This window comes from Micropterus dolomieu, linkage group LG20 (genome assembly GCF_021292245.1).
Source record: "Micropterus dolomieu isolate WLL.071019.BEF.003 ecotype Adirondacks linkage group LG20, ASM2129224v1, whole genome shotgun sequence".
In the NCBI taxonomy this organism is placed as follows: domain Eukaryota; kingdom Metazoa; phylum Chordata; class Actinopteri; order Centrarchiformes; family Centrarchidae; genus Micropterus; species Micropterus dolomieu.
Window position 1 is genome coordinate 29175341 of NC_060169.1, and position 20429 is coordinate 29195769.

A 20429-nucleotide genomic window follows, 5' to 3' on the forward strand; every position below is an offset into this window, starting at 1 on the left:
CCCCCCCCCCCCCCCCCCCCCCCTTCCATCTATTGGAATTCTTCGTCTCATAATGTTTTAAGAGAGTGACTTTGTAATAAACACACAAAAGAGATTACTGCAGAGCTTTGTTGAAAGTATGTTCTCAGTGGAACCTCATGAAGACACAAACGCGCTGTGATTCTTTCTCCTCCGTGCTGTGTAGGCTGGGTTTTGCACTCACAGAGAGGTGCATTGTGCTCCTGGGCCCAGCTGCTAGCCCATAATTCTTCATTCTATGTCCCATTGTTCCTACCTGTCAGTGTGGTTGTGTCTCCAAAGAAAGGAAGTGGCTGCCATTTTGCCAGCAGGCTATGTGAGTGTGTGTGTGGGGGGGGGGGCTATGTTTTGAAAACAAGTTATTTCTTACCAAAGTACAGGGTTTTAATAGCTTATCAACTGTCTTAAATACTAATGGGTCTTTACAGTGTGCCACTCACAGTTTTGTCACCACTGGTTACTGTGTTATTACTCTGATGTCAACTCTTATATTAACAGGTGAATGCTTGAGTAGAATACACTGTTATTTGTTGCACTAAAATAGGATGGATCCAGAAAACTTTTATGTTGAAATCAGTTTATTCCTGAGAATAGATAAATGTCAACATCATGTAGCAAAATAAATAGTAATAGCCAGCTCCCATTAACGAAATATGTACTCATATGTACCCATATTAAGAACACTCTCCACCTCCTTATTTCCCCTCAGTATCACTCCTCTCCTATAGTTTATTTGAAGTTAATGACCTGCCACCGCATCTTGATACTTGGCTTTGTGATGCAAACATATCCTTAATTGCCATCCCATAAGAGTTGAATAGCCACCGCAGATTCTCATTACCCCGGTTTGAATTGGCCTGGGCCTCTCGCATGCCTCTCGTCATGTCACAATAATGGCAGAGTGGCAGAATGCGCTCGTGCACGTTGAGAGAGGGGTTAACTCTGTGTGTAAACATTCAGAGCCAAGTGTGACAATCTGTTTGAGTGACAGGTGTCCGTTATGAAAGGGGAGAGCTCGAGTTGCACTGGATGTTATCTAGACACTAGTTGGCTCATTGTGTTTTTTGTCTTCATTTGCAGTTCCAGAATAACAACAACTACATGAACATGGCGGAGGCGAACGGTGCCCTGCTCGCTGCTGGTGATGTGAGTATACTTCTGCAGATTAAAATTCCAATGCGAATGTGGCGAAGTACAGTGGAGCAAATTTGTCTTTCTTGTTGTTTTACTTGGTACATTTAGTTAGGCCTTTTCATAGGTATCATGTATATAAATGATACTGCTCTTTTTTAAATATTTCTCCGTATAGTTGGGCAAAGTTGGCAACAGTAAAGCCCTATATTTCACACAGCAAAGCCCTCCAAAGCATTTCCAAATTCCTATTTGAATTTCTCCATCTTTCATAAGCAACATTATTTTATTGCCTGGAATGCTGGCTGCTCAAACACCGGCAGTCCTGAGACCCACACGAGACAAGAAACTTACAGAAAGATGAGCTACGCTCACCTTATATTGCCTCATAGTGACTTCTGAGAGCGGGTGTGATGTGACTGTTTTGGATGCTCTCTGTAAGATAAAGTGATATGCCAGAAAGCTGAGGATATAAACACCCTTTTCCTTCCTCTGTTCAAAGACGTAATGAAGGAGCCCAGAGAGATTCTATAGTTCTGTCACTGTTAAAGCCACTCTCTGCTGGAAAAAGTGAAACGTCACCAACAATCTGAGTCTGTGGAGCTGCTGGACGAAGTCTGTGTACTGTACTGTTGCATTAAAAGAAAGAAGGGAATAGTTGTTGCTCTGGAGGTATATAACCGCCTCTCTGAGCCATAGTAGTCCTAACAGTGTGCTAAATTTACCCGTTCTATTCCCCCTCCACCCACTCCACTGCCCTGTCATTAGAGACAAGTGCACCAAAAATACCCAACATCCTCTGTGGTTCAAACGGGCCAATCTCATCCAGTTTAGCAGGGGAGATTGATCTGGCCTCAAAACCCACAGCGAAGCATCATTACACAGCTCCAAAATACTGAGTTCGATGTCATTGTTAACCTTATTGTTTTCGTTCACGTCACTTAGGCAGTTGGGATGCAACTGTGACATTCAAGCTCAGGCAGCTACACAGAAGTGCTTTGAGCGTGTGACCTCGTGTTCGTAAAGTGGCCGCTTCACAAAGCCACAGACTGTTATGGAAGAAGTTTAATTTTCCCCCACATTTACGCTGAGTGGGCGCATCCTCTGTATCCACTGGCTGCTAAGGCCCACTGCAGCGGGGGCCACGCCAACACAAGCTACATGAAGAGCGTTTGGCCCCCAGCTGTGAGGGCCCACCATGGTAGGGATAGGGGGGATGGGCTTGGGGGGGGGTTGGTCTCTTTGATAAAAACAGCCCAGCTCATTTGCATTTCTATCAAAAGGAACAACTGTTTCCAGTGTTAGGGCACAGATGGTATTGTGCTTAGTAGAGAGAGAAAGAGGAGAAGAAGAAGTCTTAAGCAAAGATTTTTCCTTTCAAGCGATGGAGTGTCCAAAGCATTGTTTGTTGCAACCTGAACTAAACTAAGATTTATGTGACTTCCACTTGGAGTTTTGAGGCTTCACACTATCTCCACTGTAATGCTATATTAATCTACTTAATGTGTCTGCCTTGGGCTGAGGTTACAGTGGGAAAGGAAGTCTCCATTATGATGAACAGCTAACTTTGACAGCAAGGCTAAATTTATGCCACTACATTTGGTTAGCTATTGTTTTAAAATCACACCAGAGGGTTATTGATGCACCCTTTATGTAGTTTATGAAGATTCACTCCTACTTTTTGGTGGCGCTATATCTCTTTCTCAAGTTAGATCTGGAAAATGCTATCATTAGCTTTTTAACCCATTGTGTGTGTGTGTGTGTGTGTGTGTGTGAAACAATGTTGTGCTGTTTAAAACTTTAAAATGCATCTCTTAGAAACATCACTTACTGTAACGTGTTTACTATTTGCCCACAATATTAATTTCCATGTTGTTCCTAAATATAAGACAGTATGTAAGTTCGCAATAGTGCTTAGCTTCAACCTGGTGAAATTTGCCTGCTTGAGTAATGACGCAGTCGACAGCTTTGCTTCTTTCTCCAACCACCTGTTGTTTTACATGAAGAAATTACAATGATTTAAAGTGAGACTATGTAACAGTTGCTAACAGCTGCCACTGTGGCCCTGAATGTTTTGAGATGGATGCTAAAACAGTAGTGTAACCGCAACACAAATAGTCATAAAGTCAGCATTTGTCAGACAGTAATGCATAAGCAGCACCTATCTAAAGTTTGCTAACATTAGCAGATAACGAGTGTTTAATTGCATATGAAGTACATGTTTCATCAATAAGAGGAAGAATAAAGTTTCACTTTAATATACAGTATTACAGTTCATTGTCTTTGGTGATTTATCTTTACCACTGTTGTTGTCAGGGCTTTCACTCTTGGGTCAGAGCAGATTGTTGTTGACAAACACTACCGCAAATACCTTAAAGCTAAATGTAAAGCTGTTTACATCCAGCTGCTATTTGTCTGCTCAACACACGCTGTATATTTGAAATTGCATCCAGTATGTATTGTGCACGAGGCAGAATGTGCCTACTACAGAACAGCAGACCTGTGTTTGCTGTGTAGATGGCCAATGTATCATTTACATTATGCACTTTGACAATGAGATAAGATGACCTTGCTGTGCCTGGTAAAGCATACATCCTAGCAGGGAAAGCTTGACTGCTTCCCTTAGGGAAGAGGATACTGTACACTGAGATTGTGTTCCACTCAGATGTATCATTTTACTTTCCCAATCAAATTAGGGACATGTAATGAACTATAAATATGTAGAAATGGACTACAAATGATCCAAATTTGAAATAATGTTGATTAGGGGTGCCATGGTTGATGTTGTCATTTGAGTAGCTGCACTCTGCCTGTCTAGATATTTGAAACTGGATCCTCAATCCTGCCTCTATTGATTCTGGGGCCTATTATATGCAGTAATTGCATGCTGCTGCCTTTAACAAGTCTTGGTTATTGCATCTGTGTATTGCATTACTATGTTTATTGAAGGCCTGGGAATATTGCCTGAAAAGCTTCTTCTTGCTCTTTGTCCTAATATTGAAAGAGCACAAGGATAAAACATCGGAAGGGGAAATTCACTGATACGCATCACATAGTCACCTTCCTATATGTTTCTATTGTTGTTAACATTGTTTTAGTGTTTAACTTGTTATATAGATGTGTATTTTTATATAAAGCAACATATATACAGTTTAACAAAAGATTTTGTAGACTCTATGTAGTCACTCAAAGGATGGCAATATTGTTCAGTTGGTCCAAACCCCAAACCTAAAATGCATCATGCATAATTTGACTAAAAATAATTACCACGTATTTTTAGTATGCACTAAACAACTCATCTTTAGCATCACTTTAAGAGACGTTATGATTCCGAGTTATTTAGTCCGGTAACCCCAATTTATTCTTGATCAATCCTGAGCTTTGTCGAAAAACATATTTCAAAAGCTAAAAGTTTAATTCTGTTTTCTCTGTACTGTTAACTTTATAACTAAACTTTGCTGCATAAATGTTGCACAATATTTTCGGTGACATTACTGACAGCAGCCTTTGTAATCATTAAACACAGGCTAAATCATTAAATAAAACACATAAATTATCACCTGGAAGATAGTGATGTTGCCCAAGACCAGTTCATCATAGTTTATAGTACTGCAGGGCATTGAGGATACAGACGTTACATGAGTAAATATAACAGAGACTCCAATCTGCAGTCTAGTTCATGCACTTGCTTCCATACTCACCTGCTCCCTCTCTCTCGCTAACCCACATGAGCTCTCTCTCTCTTTCTCTCTGCTGCCAGTCTGCACACACTTTTTTATCACTTGATAATTTGCCATTTATCCACCATTCAAATAGCAATGTGCCGGGCTTTTAAAGGGGATTTGAGATGATAGTCTGATTTGGTTTAATTCATGTTACGGCCAAAACCTATGATTAATTAAGAGACTAAATACAACCCTTTTAAGCCTTACTTTGCACCCAGATTATGCACTGTTTAACCAGCAAAAGTGGAGTTGGACACGCCCTAAATGCACTTGTGCCTTGAACTTTAGACCATGTGCTATATATTGTTTAAATAGGGCCCCACGTCTTGGATTTTAGTCTAATTTTGACATGGCATTTTGTCTCTGCACCAATAACAGTACAACATTTTACCCATCTATTGAATGCGCCTAATTATTGTAGTAAGTAAGTAATTCTGATTATTATAATTTATTAAGTGTTAATTGTTTATCACTACATACTAGATAAAGCCCACTCTTTTTCTATATATCTTATCTATATATCTATATATTTTCTATCTATATAATATTTAGCAGTACAGCATAGTTTGGTTCAGGTTTAGCATAGGCACTGAGGACTGGACATTTACCACACACCTGCTCAGGATGTCCATGCTGGGTATATCAGGCCTCTCGGTTACAAGCCCTGCTCTGCCCTCCTTCCACTGGACCCTTAGGCTGCCAATTGAAAGGCACACCCCCACGCGCACACACACACACACACACACACACACACACACACACACACACACTACTCTTGCTCCCTCTCTTCTCTCTCTCTCTCTCTCTGTGTTGTGCTCTCCCTTGCCCACCATTTAACATGTACATGCCTGCACATCCCAAGCCAGCCTCTTGCTTGGCACTTGGCTCTGCTGAGCCTTTCAGAACAATTTAAATGGATAATCAGGCTGGTGATGCAAAGAAAGTGGATTGTGCATCTCTTAATCTCCGATCTGAGCCCCCTAAGCTGCTCCTGATGCAGAATTAGACTGGCTTTATGTGCAATGACACTAGACAGTGTGCAACATTGTAACACTCTGTGGGTTCCAGTAAAATCTGGCACCTTGTCCCCGGGGAGAGGGCTTTTTCTTCGCAGACAGCTGACATCTTCCATACCCCCCCTAATGAGACACAAACGCCATGTCTCCATTATCAGTGCCCCTGGTGCAGATGTTAATTTGTATCATCATTAACAAAGAGAGGCGATGCACACAAGCATAGTCTTTGATACTGATCTTGCTCTATTTTCCCTCCACCACACCAAGATTCTTTTTCCCCCCTATCCTCTACTCCCATTCTGTTTAGCAGACACTAAACACTAGCATTCCTCTCCTACAAGTACATGTCTATGTTTTGCTTAAAGGTCATAGTCATGCTTGTGCTGCTCTCCTACAAATGTGGAGCTCACCTCAGCCAACCTTCTTCTTTGGCATCTCAAATCTCTAGGTTGGCTCTGTAATTCAGGCCACAATGCACCAACCTATAGGATCCAGTGACCTATATAGTTCTGCCCTGGTTTACCGTATGCAAAGTAACACCACAGGAAACCTACTTACAACAGCAAATAGTATCCATAGTAGAGCAAGAGCAAAAAAAAAAAATGGAAGTGAAATGTTCTTCAAAAGCATTCCTGCAAGGGGTTATGTGGATAAATGTGGCTAAAGTATCACAGCATGTACACATCAGAGTGTACTGGACAAGGCAAGACAGGGCTGATACTTTTCTGTCAGAGAGATTATAATAGTGTGTCAGTGTTTTCATATTGCCACATGATATGATACAGATGAGACTGGGACCATACATCTCAAGGCTGGTGTGGAGATTGACCCTGCTCCACAGAGGACGTTGAAAAAGATGAATCAAGACCGTGCGTGATGATTCACAATCTCTGATACTTTGCATGTGCCACTGGAACATTTTGTCTATGACTCATGACTTTGTTTTTATATTTTTTTTTTTATAATAAACACTGTTTTGATTCGCATGCCGTTGAGCAGGCATTATTGTGAACTAACTTCCAGAGGTTTGTGAGTGGAACGAAGCATATGGCATATGACAGCAGAGGACTCAGAGTAAATGGTTCCTACTGAAGGTGCTCGTGATTTATTCTGCACTCTGCGAGCCAGAGGCCAGGGCTGTGATGAATATGACCTTAGCTCCTTCTGAAAGGAGAACTGATTCTCTCTGTGAAACAAGCTCTGAAAAGTGAAACAGTGATAGGGAGCACAAAGAGAGACAGAAAAGGAAGGAATGAAAACTCTATTAGCTGCATCTGCCACTGGAATTCATCAGTGCTTGTCAAGACAGCTGCCCTGAGTAGGCAATGAATTAGTTTCAAGTGTCTGTGTGCTAAAGCAAGCAAGGGGAACATTAATACTCCCTAATCAAGGGCTCTGTTGGCATATTCCCTCCGTTGTCTCCCTTCTGTTATTCTATCCCATACAGGAGACAGACAGAGCCGACGAAGACAGGGAAGACATGCCTGGTTGTTGCTTTGTTGTTGACCATAGTTAGCTCTGCTGGCAGGTCACGCAGCTCTTAATATCAGGTTTGTAGGTTTGAGGTTAGTAGAACTTCACCTCTATAGGGGTAGGAGATTGATTCCTATGGGAAAAGCCACATGATGATGCTTAACTACTATGTGACTAAATGCTGTAATGTTGTCACATTTGGTTAAAAGTGAGCCAACAAAAATGTGAGGAAAACCAGCTCCCCTTTCAAAGAGAGCTGGGTTTACCTCAAAAAAGTGAGACATGATCATCTCCAGGACTCATACAGTCCTGTTGAAAATGAAATGCAGGTGTGTGTAAAGGTGAAACTGTATGCTGTAGACTCATCTGTGCCTGTTCCAATTGGTATGAATGCCTATTTACTCCCGTTTTCAGCCTCCAGGCCTATTGTTTTCATGCTAAGATGAGGCTGATTAGGTTGCTGGGGCAGGTTTTAAACTGTAAGAGTGACCAGTGGCCAAGAAAGTGGTGTTTAAAATCAACCTGAAGCACTTATGTTTTGTGTTGCCCAGTAGCTTCTTGATGCAGAGCTGGCTTCTTCTTGTTTCATTTCAAATGTTGCCCAACACATCCAACAATGCTTGGAGTTTAACCCAAGTTTAGCACTCTGCCACTATGCTTTCAAGCAGCATGCCAAGTCTTAGCAGTTAATATCATGTCACTTTTAGCAGGAGACCCATGCTTTGAAGAGGCTTTTACTAACTTAGCAAGAGCAGCCAAGCCCAGCACCTCAGACAGCATGCTGTTTGGCCCTGTGCTGTGTGGACCGGCAGCGTGGTCATTGTGAGGATCTGAATATATTGGCTTTCCGGAGAGTAACTTAATGCAATGTGCAGATGAAAACAAGACCCAAGTAGGTGAACAGTCCCATCTCCAAGAAGGCACATAAGCAAATTAAGTGTGACCAAAAGCTTTAATTCGAAAGGCAGAAGGATTAGGCTGTTTGATGAGCAGATTTAAGGGTGCAGGCAAGGGGAACAAAAAGAAACACTTCTGGCCAAGCGTAATAATCTTTGAAAATGTTCTTTAAATCCATCTCCCTGTGACGTGTATTTTCACTGCACTTCAACCCAACATCTTCCATCCCAAAGATTAAGGGCTTTTATCATGTATCCTCTCTCTCCCGTGATTGCTGCTTGATATTTTTGCTTTTGACGTCTTCTTCCACATTCGCCTTTTTTCCTCAAAGTGGACTTTAATAGGTTTAGGAAATGTTACATCTTAGTGCACTTACAGACAAGTGTATTACCACTCTGCTAAAACACTCCCTCTCTTAAACAAAGTTGTCTGATTTAATCCCTGAAGGTTTCCTTCCGGCATGTTAGATAAGGCCCACCTCAGCGAATGCTTCCTGGCTGTTGTGTTGTTGGATTTCATGATTTTCCTCTTCCTTCCACCTTCTTGCAGACTTTTCATACACCCAGCTTGGGAGACGAGGAGTTTGAGATTCCTCCCATCACACCTCCACCTGAGACGGAGTCTGGTCTGGGTCTATCGGAAGTGGACTCACCTTTCCCAACAATGCCAGAGCCCCCAGCTCTGCACAGGGGTCACTTAATCCCTCAGTTCCCCCCTCAGAGCCTGGATCTGCCCTCTATTACCATCTCACGCAACATGATGGACCAGGAAGGGTTGTCTGTCAACAACGGCCAACGGATGGTGAGCACTGGCTATGCATATACACCACTAGTAAATCAAGAAGTCTGTTTATTTTCTGCAATTAGAAAAATGTTATCCTCCTCTGTCAACACACAGAAATCTTGCACTAGCGCTTCTCCAGTATGTGTCCTACTTGTAGCTGCAGTTCTAGATGTGGTTTCTGATGGTGAATCCAAACTAAAAGATATGATTTAATGATATCAAAAGCACGTAGTCCTTAAATAAGCCGAAATGTCACCTTTACAGTTTTTGTACGCCTCCTGTTGTCAGTGCATCTGGCAACAGCATCTGGCCTTGTTTACAACACAGGAGGTATATGATCACATTGAGTAAATGTCATGATATTATGTTTCTTACTGTGAGGAGGGTTTTTTTTTTTTTAAGCACACAGAGTTTGGATGATGCCCCTTTTGTAAGGTGAGCAGATGTGAATAGATCACAGGTGTTGGAGTACAAAGCGCATTCAGCCCCAGAAGGACAGTGAAAATGGGACCCAAAAGTGCCACAGTTTCACATGGTCATATTTAATTCATGTTGCCTCCAGAAGCCTTTTTTTTGTGCTGTAAATGCATGCTTCTGTCCAATGTCACACAAGGTCTTCAGAAAATACACATATTGTTTTGGAGTTTAGAATCAGCTTTGTCTTTGTGTTGTACAGAATTACCCTTAAAGAAAAGACTGGATGAAAATATTTTTAGCTGAAGCTCCTTTCCTATGATACGAATGGCCAAACTATGGAACAGTAGATGAAGAAATCACTCTTTTTATGTTGATACTGTTATGCACTATAGATTGTAAGATTGTTGTCTTGGGATGGAAAGGCATTTTCAAATGCCACAATCATAGAAGCATTTAGGAGGAAAAATGGAAATGTCACCGGCTGACTAGTTGTCTTACAGGCCTGGTACAGAAATGGAAGATTCATTTAGGAGAGAAGAAATGAAAGGACAAAGGCATGACTGGAGAGATGATGATGTTGATGCTGAATTTGCTTTGTGAACCACAAAATGCATTGCATTGAGAAGAGGTGTCATGGTCATTATGACTGTGTGAATACATTATGTGTTTTAGACCCCTCTCCTCCCTTCTCTCCAGCAAATTTGTTGAATCACACTGATATCACAGATATTTATTTACATTCCATATGGGAAGGGGGCTATAACATTTTACAGCTCTTTTTCCTGCTTCCGTGCTTCTGGCATGTAAAATAATTGCAGCTTTTAAAATATCTCACTGCATACTGCATACAGTAAGTGAGCCCCAGAAGGCTTTTGCCTAAAGAATTTTCATTTCATGGTCAGTTAAGCTTTCTACATCTGGAAGAAACGGAACCTTGACACAATTACATTCCTGACTGTTCTCACGACTTGCTGGAGGATTAGATTTGATTCTCAAACATTATTCCTCTTTAACACCATTTGCATGGCTCATGTCTCTGATTGTGCGGAGACTCTATTAAAAACTGAGGGCAGAATGTGGGTTTTTGCTCCCTGCCTCGTGGCATTGTCGTCAGCACACTACTCACTCGTTATCAGTCATCGCACATTGTACCGCAGGAAGGCTCGTGGTGGCCCTTCATTTTTCCTGTAAATGGGATTGATCCCCAAAAGTCTTGTGCCTATTGAAATTCTATTCATCTATGGTTTTATCTTTGCCTTGAAAAGCGAACACAACTTTTAAATGAGATAAGTAACAGCACTGTTTGCAGTGCATTCTATATACAGAGACAATGATTTACGAAGGCCCTATGAGGGGTGTTTTGTCATTTTGTCAGCACACTGATAAAAGGAATGACAACCTTATATACATGATTACATTCTGTGTTATTTGTTATGGCTGCAGGGGCAAACAAATAAGCCATGCACTATTGCAATTACATTTTTCATCAAACCACCATGCTCACATTTCCCAAACACTCTTCTTGGTTTTCTTTTTGTAAACTGGCTTACTGGTGGAGAATATTTAGTGTGTGTGTGTGTGTGTGTGTGTGTGTGAAAGCCTGTCTCTTATCAGAACCTAATGAGAAACTCAACCAGTGAATATACCTGGGCTATTTTCAAAAGCTTCTTCCATGTCATTGCATTGCCAAGTGTTCTGCTAATTCCTCTCCCCATAATGTTCAGCGTATGTCTTGCAAATTGGCCACAGATGCCGGGCTTCTACAAAGAGAAATACATTTTCTCAGCCGCAATGTGCCTGGCAAGCCTTGAATCTGAAGTCATTATTTATTTAATCTGCTCTCCTAACAAGCTTCTGACTCTCATTTTTGTCTCCCAGCATGTGTCCTCCTGATTTGTGATTGAATCTCAATAGTGCCAAATAGTACTGGAGTTAGAGCTGCCAGTATTGCTTTATTCACAATTTCTTCTCGATTCTCTCCCTGCAGCACAGCGAGGGTCTCTGGGTTCTATTTCAAAAAACACCTGGTGCCTTCACCACATTTTAGATTTTTCCTGACACATGTAAGCATGCACTGAAATGTCCTCCATGATTGGATTGGAAACCTACAGTAGTCAAGTAGCAGTATTAGATGTTAAAATCAATATTTAGGAGATAGAAGCCCTGCTGTATTCTTACGTTTACCACTATGTAGCTGTGCATTATATTTTTCATTTCCAACTAGCTCTTTCACATGCCATTAGCAAGGACATGCTAATATCGAATACAAGATGTGTTTTGACCACATGCAAGATGAAAGTGAGGCTGAAAAACCATTTGTTGTTTGTTGTTTACATGATTTGATATGCCTTGATATTGTGTAGATTGCCAGTGAGTATAATACCCTTGGTTTTGACTGGTCAAAAACCACTATGTCCCGAATTAAATGGAAAATGTGAGCACTGTTGCAGAAAGCATGTTTTTCTACACTTTCCTCTTATCTCCCTTCCAAGCCAAGAAGCACTGACATGAGTTGTACATCAATTTAAGAGAGTGGATTTTTTTTTCTCGCTCCGTTTCTTTTTTCTTTTCTCCCTCGACAGACAGCTATTGTGACATATTGGGTCAGTCAGAAATGAAAGATATTCATGCAGGCATGCAATACTTGTAATGAAGTCTCAGCTTGACCTTCTGCATGATTGATTCTGTAATTTACTTTTCTCAGGCAGCTCTCAAAATGAAATGATGTCATGTTGGACAAGTTTTAAATACCCATAATGCATCAGGAGAAATGGCGGAAGGCGGTATGGGTCAGTGGCTGTACCAGACCAAGGGGAGGGAACCTACTGGCCTCACAGTCAGGGGGGTGGGGGGAGAACGGGGGAGAGATTTGTTTTTAAGTGGGGGTTAGAGGTTGGGGAGATGGATAGACTGAGTTTGCACAGAGAGAGGAGGACAGAGAAGTGTGTTTGACTGAGACAGGGCAGGGGAAAGAAAAACAATTTATCTTCATGCTATTATAGCCTTTACCGGCATTCAAAATTCCATTTTTCTCATTTGGCTTAAGCACAGACTTCAGCAGGTTGCTGAAAATGGAGGGGGGAAAAATAAAATGATGTACCCGTTTAGAAGCCGAGTAAAGGAATATGTGCAGAGCACTGATAAACTATCTTTAATAGGACTGACCTTTCATGCTGGCGAAAGTTACTGGGGGATTCATCCTTATAATTACCATATAGATGATTTTACCCCTCTCCTGCCATGGAACATTTCCAAGAGCTCTGGCATTGATTGAATGGAAATTGAACTTGTTAACATTCTTTTCAGCCTGTTACAGCTCAGTACATGGTGCCACTGTTCATACATTCTCCCCAAATTCTGATTTCCAATATCTTTAAGAACAGACTGGAGCCTGCTTTCATTGACATCAGTGTTGAGATTTTTATCACTTAGTGAATGCATGATGTTGCATTTTGAATCCAGCTGCTGTGTTTATTGGCCTGTGTTTATTGTGGAAAGGGCTTTCGCACATTGTCGATAGTTGTTTATTTTTTTTTCTCATCTACTGGTTTTCAGAATGCTTTATTTGGCTCTATGTGGAGTGCTTACTATGTTATGTGTGGATGAGGTCCACAATAATGTACAAACCAAGCTATTTTTTCTTCTTTTTGCAGAATATTGTGGACAGCATCATAATGTTGCCAGACTTTTCAGCTTTCACATTAACAGGAACACAATGGCGAATATTACACAATGAATTAACATTAAAAAAAAAAACTTTATTGATTAGGGAGTAGATTTAAGCTGATCACTGTTTGAGGTACAAACACGAGACAGCACACCTAGAGACACACACACACACACACACACACACACACACACACACACACCTGACTAGGGAGGGCACATCTGGCCACTGTGTACTCAAGATAAGGATTTATTTGCAGATTTATGAAGATGATGAAAATATCTAGTTAGATGTCTGCTTACAATACTGCAATCAAAATGCAAATGAGAAGGTCGAGGGATGTAAATAAACATCCTAGTACCAAATTCATATTCACAATCAAGGCAACTGTTACTTAAGAAGATTTTTTTCACTAGTCTGTTATTAGCTGTTATCTTTTCATTTTAATCAGACATGTGCTAATGCTGCTGCGTCACTGACGTAACTGTCAACGCGCAGTGCGAAAAGCTAAATGTCTGCTGCTCCAGTTATTGCTATAATATGTGATAAAATAAGACATTCAGCAGGCTGGCTGTGACACGGTTAAGTGTTTACCTGAGGTCATCAATGCATTTTTCTTATTTTTTATGCACAACATTTAAAGGCCATTTACAAGAAATCATCATATTCCAAGCAAATGGCAGAATGGGCCATTGCTCTAAGTCAAAACTGCATCACTGGGAGTGGGCAAAAGCGTTATTATACAGATGGCCACGACTAATGAGCTCAGTGTGTGCGTCTTTGATGTTCGCAGCGAGCAGAGAGCAAACTGCGAGCCATCGTGTTCTCAGTAATGAAGATGACAATAGCACTTGGAACATGGCGGGTTGCAGATATGTAAATCAGTCATTTGGTCACAGGCTTGTTTATTGCAGCTTTTATTTGCGAGCAAACTGAAATCTCCGGTATTTGAAGAATCACAACAATATGTCTTCAATTTCTTCCCCACCTTTTGCCTCCCCCTCTGCAGAAACGTCCTCGTACATGTAAATATAAATCCGCTCTCTCTTCTTAGATTGCATTTATGATAAGCAGTAGACATGGCATACGAGAAAGAAATGCATTGTATATCCAATATGTTTCTGTCTGAAATGGTGTTACAATATTGTTTTTGAAGACAGGCTTTCATAAGGTTCTTTCAATAAAGCCAGGTGTGTGGGTTTATGATGTGTTGATGTAGGGAGAGATTGGGTTTGTGCTGCTGAATACCAGATGGATGTACCCAGGGAGAACAAATCACCTTTTCTGTTGTGTTCACGTCCCCTCCGCTGTTCCATGTCAGCTCAGCTGGCTCTCTGATCAGTCTTCTCTCTGGGGAGCTGGCAGTCCTTGTAATTTCATCCTCACCACAATCAATGCAAACATGTTGCTGACACCTTCTCAAAAACAAAGTGTTTTACCAGGAAAGAAAGTGAGAGAGATTTTGAAAACGTTATTACATTATAGCCTGGATGGTAGAAGGTAGGGGACCTGTCCAAAGCTCTTAGGCTTCATACCTTCAGCCAGTTGATTTATGGAGTTGATTATATAGTATTTACTTCCACTCTTTGGCAGTCAACCATGCTCTATGAAAGGTGCCTCTTTATAACCTTAAAGTAAGGCTTGTGGCCACCTCAAACTAAACCGACATGTAGGTGCATGCCTGCAAACTGCGACTCGAACAGTCTTTTTATTGTGGCATTTGAAGTTATGTACCAGAGCGTGGGGAACTGAGTCCACTGTTCCCCTCCAGGGACTGGGGCAGTCAAAAGCTGTGCCACAGATTTCCATACAAGAGTTTTGAAATGAATCAACTGAGCAGTGTAGCCAACTATTACTGGCTTATAAAGTTGGCTCCTCGGGTGTCAAGATAATTTATCATGGCCTGTAATAGAGACATTTAAGACCCAGGACATTATGACATGCGATCTGCCACATAACAATCCACAGAATCCAATGACCCGATTTCCTCTCTGGTAAAGAGATACTGCTTCGTACACTGGGCAGCAGGGTGTCATAGTGAATACAGAGATATCTTTGAGCTGGATAAAATGAGGTGTAAGTCTATGCAGCCAGAACCTTAAGAGAAGCATGAAAGCAGAGGGAAAGGTATCAATAAAATATTAAATTTGATTTCTTAACAAGACCGTTTTGCTTTTGTATCGATCTCTTCACAGAATGTTGGACCAGGCCATCTTCGCCAGTACCCGCCCAACCCAGCCATGGTGATGAAGTCCATCATCAGCATGAACAGCCCCAATGGGATGATATCACGGAATCAGCTGACCACCATCAACCAATCCCAGCTCAACGCACAGCTGAGCCTAAACATGGCCGGGCCAAACATCACACATACTTCCCCATCACCGCCTGCCAGCAAGTCCGCCACGCCATCTCCCTCCAGCTCCATCAACGAAGACGATCAGGACGAGGGCAACAGGGTGAGCAAAGTTAGGGATCATTTAGATTGCAGTCTTAAATGGTAATTTATAGGGATGGAAAGGAAAACTTATTTATGTCAATCATTGTGTTTATTGCAGGTCATTGGAGAGAAGCGACCAGCCCCCATAGATCCCACAAAGAAGCCCAAGACTCCTAAGAAGAAGAAGAAGAAGGATCCCAATGAGCCTCAGAAGCCAGTGTCTGCTTATGCCCTGTTCTTTAGAGACACCCAGGCTGCTATTAAGGGGCAGAATCCCAATGCCACCTTTGGAGAGGTGTCCAAGATTGTGGCCTCCATGTGGGATGGTCTGGGAGAGGAGCAGAAGCAGGTACTAGAAAGTGTGATTATTCAGACTGGTTAGAGATGTCATCTGGAGTAGTTACCTGTAGATACAGAACGTTAAATCATCATAGATCCAGTTTCAGGCAGGAAGCAAATGTACAAACAGTATGTGATCTGTGCAATGTACTTGTATTGTTTAGATGATAGGGATTATCTCTCTTTAAAAAGAAGCTGTATTTGTCCATTCACACGTACCTTTGTGTCGTCACAGGTTTACAAAAGCAAAACAGAAGCGGCCAAAAAAGAATATTTAAAAGCCCTCGCCGCATACCGTGCAAGCTTGGTTTCCAAGGTGAGAAACTGTTTCTTCTTTTCGAATGCAAAATGTGTGACTGTGAGCAATTTGAGGTCTAGAAACCAATCAGGTGTTGATATTTTTTCTCCATCCAGGCTGCAGCAGAGTCAGCTGAGGCCCAGACTATCCGCTCAGTACAGCAGACCTTGGCCTCCACCAGCCTATCCCCAGGCCTGGTGCTGCCTTCACCCCTCAACCAGCACCCCTCCATGTCATCAGCTTCCCAGGCCCTCCAACAAGCCCTACCACGGGCCATTGCCCCAAAACCTCTGCAGATGAGACTAGGGGGCAGTCAGATCGTGACCTCAGTTACAGTCTCCCACCCGAACATGTCCTCCGGGATGCCACCGCAGATGCTCGGCCAGATGGGTGCTGGAGGTGGCATGGTGGCGGGTGCCCAGTCCACAGCGGTGTCTCAAATGAGCCCACCCATGCAGCCGGTGCAGCAGCATGCGATGCAGCAGCTCCAGCAGCAGCAGCAGATGCAGCAACACCTCCAGCACCATCAGATGCAGCAGCAGCAGATGCATCACCAGCAGATCCAGCAGCAGATGCAGCATCAGCATTTCCAACACCACCTCCAGCAACAGCTGCAGCAGCACCACATGCAGCAGCAGCAACAGCAGCAGCAGCAGCAACAACAACAACAGCAACAGCAGCAGCAGCACATGCAACTGCAGCACATGCAGTTGCAGCATCAGCTGCATCATCAACAGATTCAACATCTCCAGCAGCAGCAGCAGCAGCAGCAGCAGCAACAACAACAACAGCAGCAGCAGCAACAACACCAGTCCCAGTGTTCCCCACCCCAGCACTCTCCTGGTACACCCCATTCAGTGGGAGGCTCCGCATCGCTCGGCAGCCCCCAGCCGGCCCCACAGCAGCAACCACACCCCTCCCAAATCCAGGCCCAGGCCCATGCCCAGGTCATGTCCCAGGTCAGCATTTACTGAGCCAAATGGAAATCCTATCTCAAAGAACAGGAATAGAATAAAAGCATCATTCCACGTTGCTTTTCTAAGTTGCACTTAAGAAGTGTGTAAGATTTAGAATGTTATACAAAGAACTTGTCCATTGTTATAGACGGATATGCACACGCGTGTACAGGAGGTAAACATGTCAACTGGGTTTTTTCCGTCATATGCTTAGCTATGACAGAAGCCTGTTAGTGAGTGTTTATTTGTTTATTTGTGAGGTCTTTCAGTTGTCAATTTAAACTGACCGGGCACACAATATGTTGAAAGACGGTGTGTCTTTCGCTGTTTTATTTAACATTAAAGCTTTATTTATGAGGCCAGAGTTGTCAGTTCAGTGCAGCAAAAGGACATTTTGAATGCATTTCAAGATAAAGGATTTCTATCAGCTTTTGCCTGGACTGAATGACTCACTGGGTCCTTGCTGGAAACCAGTAACCAACACATCAGTCTTTGTTCCCACACTGGCCAGTATATAGCGAGACTTTCTTTACTCCAACCTTTCTCTTTCACCCATCATTCTCGCAGATGTAACTGTTCAACAATAGTGTGCAGGAAATGGTTGATCAAATCATCACACGCTGGAGGCCCAGTGGTATTTGAACACTTTGAAACCACGTCACAAAGGCAGACAATGTCTTGAAGAATAGGAGGAACTGAAAATAATCTCATCTGTGGATGAACGACTGAACAGACTGAGACAGAAACTACCATAAATCATTTATGGCATCACATCATCAAACTGTAGCTGTAATCTGCTGTACATGTTTTGTATAGTGGGGAGACATGAGACCTCCTTTATTCAGTAATCAATCCTCCAAAAGCTTTTAACTGGCACCCCCCCAAAAAAATCTTCTCTAATCTATTTGTTTTTACTTCAGATGTTTAACAATTAAATTATGTTTTTATTTTGTGTAACAAAGGGGATATTTTATGGTAAATTTCCGGATCAGGGCAGATGGTTTGGGGATTGATGTATTTTTACTCTGCTCCTTGATACCGTCATTGTTTTAAAAAAGGAAAAGAAAACTAGCAGAGCCAGTTTGTTGCACTGCCAAAGCCAACTGAAAAGGCATCGGAGGTATTTTTGCCAGCTGTACAGAAGTCCCTGGGGAAGAAAAAAAAGAAAATGTTGTACATTTTTCATATCACCTGTTGTAAAGTTTTAATATGTGAGGCTTTAATTAAAACATTGTTAAACGACCTGTGGATTGCTATATCACATAGTGCATTTCTGCTCTTTTATACTTTTTTATGAGTTACAATAGCAGCAATTAATTTTGTTTGTATTTTGCTTACAAACCAACTGCTTTTGACAACTATCCATAGAATAAATTCATATTGGTATGGAATTCTTGAAAAGTTGTTTTCAGCTCACAATAGGAAAAGTAATTTAATGTTTGAGTTTTTGCTCGGCCATGATGACGAATCCAGAGACATTCCATCACTAATATGATAGTAGCCATAATTTTGTATGAAGTATTATATATTTCTTTGTGTCTCTGTTCAAAATTAAACTATCAATCACAAATATTTATTTGCAGGAATGGTTTTATTTCAAAAAGTTATATCGGCCATAATTTCAATGAGGTATTTCTCCACGTGTCCTTGTTAGCTATTGAAAATAAATACACTGATAAATATTCATAGCACTCAGTTCTTTATGACGTATTGAAAAATAAATTTGTATGTTTTCTATGGAGTAATTCTATAAGAGAAAAATACTTTGCAGGGGTATATGAGCATTCATGTTGGCATTATTATAGTGTGTGCTGTTTCTCAGTGATTTGAATGGAAGTCCATTGTAACTATGTGTAAAAAAACAAACAACAAAACAGTGTTGATACTGGACAAGGTCAGCATGTAACTGGTACTTGTCTCAATAACAGTCCCCTTCTCACACACCAGTGCATTGGATTCTGCTTCTTTCTTACTCCCTTTAAAATCGCTTCATTTCCAAGACATCCCCAGGGGTTTGCTGAGCTCCCTTGAATAATATGGTGAGCGGGGGAGGGAAGGCAGGCAAACAATAATTATCATATCTTCACAATAGCCTGTGAATCCACTGGCCCTGAGAAGGGCCTTTTTTTTTCCTCCAAAGGCAGTTGAGACATTTTAAACATGGGTTAATGTTAGTTACAAATTAGGAGAGAGAATCTGTTCCTGTGCTTCTGTGATAGCGGCTTGATAGAATTTTCACATTTTAGTTAGTTTTCAATTAGCTAGTTTTAGGAAAGCATCTGTAATGTGGGCCGAGGCCCTGCTGCTGCTGCTGCGGTGATCGGCTCTTCAGCTCGGTATGGAAACGATGCCCATTTCTCTGCCGTGATTAATTGCAGCATCTGTCCTGTCAGAAGCCCGAGTGAAGAGGTCTGCAGGAAAACTGCAAATAAGCACTGGCAACAGTCTTAAAGTGCTTATGATGAAATGAAAATTAAAAACAGCAAGTGCCGTGCATGACCTGAATCTTAACGCAGGGGGAGAAGAGGAGAATGTGAGAGCGGGTGTCCATGGATACCAAACACATGGTTTAAAAACACACAGTAATGAGGCTCTGGGAAATCGCCGTTATTATTCTGAACAGATTCACAGCAGAGCCCATTAATAATGCATGGAGCTCCTTGTTATTCCATAACCCCTCAGTACTGCGGTCACTGTGTGTACAAATATCTCACAGCCAGGGTTGGAGTTATGGGACTCTGCAATAAAAAGGTTACAGATATTTTCAAAACAGTGCTATGCACACACACGCATAATTTACAAGGATAATACACTGCTCCTTCCTATAATGGGGATTATTTTCATTTGAATAGGTGAATAAATAAATTTTAGCAGCTTAATGCTGTAGACTTTGTCTGTTGTATCTGCAAGGTAAATTTTATTTTTTTTCAGAGTGCAATGTGATACGATCATAGAAGCATGGAGCAATCAATATCATCCATGCTCTTCTTTCTTTCTGTCCTCATCATTAACAAACACTGATGAAATGCATAAAAGGCACTGTGACATTAATATGTCATTTGAGTAATGCAATCATGAGGTGACCTAATTGTCCTCCGCCTCCCCACTGAGGTCAGTTGCTTGGCACTGTGGCGAGGATGACTAAGGAGTCAGATGTGGAAGCTAAGGGCTTCTGTATTTTAATGATTTATTTTGCTCTTTTGTTGTTTTCCCGTTCATCGCACAGATACAATGTGAGCATAACAAAAGCCCTGCTGACACTGACCATC

At 41.7% G+C, this 20429-nt stretch overlaps 1 protein-coding gene across 1 annotated transcript in view; it reads left to right on the forward strand.

Annotated features, from left to right (window-relative positions):
- Positions 1–18732, forward strand: part of tox3 (TOX high mobility group box family member 3) — a 40553-nt gene extending 21821 nt beyond the window's left edge. Inside the window, exons 2-7 of the mRNA XM_046032800.1 lie at positions 1099–1164; positions 8810–9061; positions 15323–15586; positions 15686–15916; positions 16142–16222; positions 16321–18732. Of these exons, the coding sequence (XP_045888756.1) occupies positions 1099–1164; positions 8810–9061; positions 15323–15586; positions 15686–15916; positions 16142–16222; positions 16321–17178 (1752 nt within the window). The 3' untranslated portion in view covers positions 17179–18732. The remainder of the gene's footprint in view (positions 1–1098; positions 1165–8809; positions 9062–15322; positions 15587–15685; positions 15917–16141; positions 16223–16320) is intronic.
- Positions 18733–20429: the final 1697 nt, after the last annotated feature.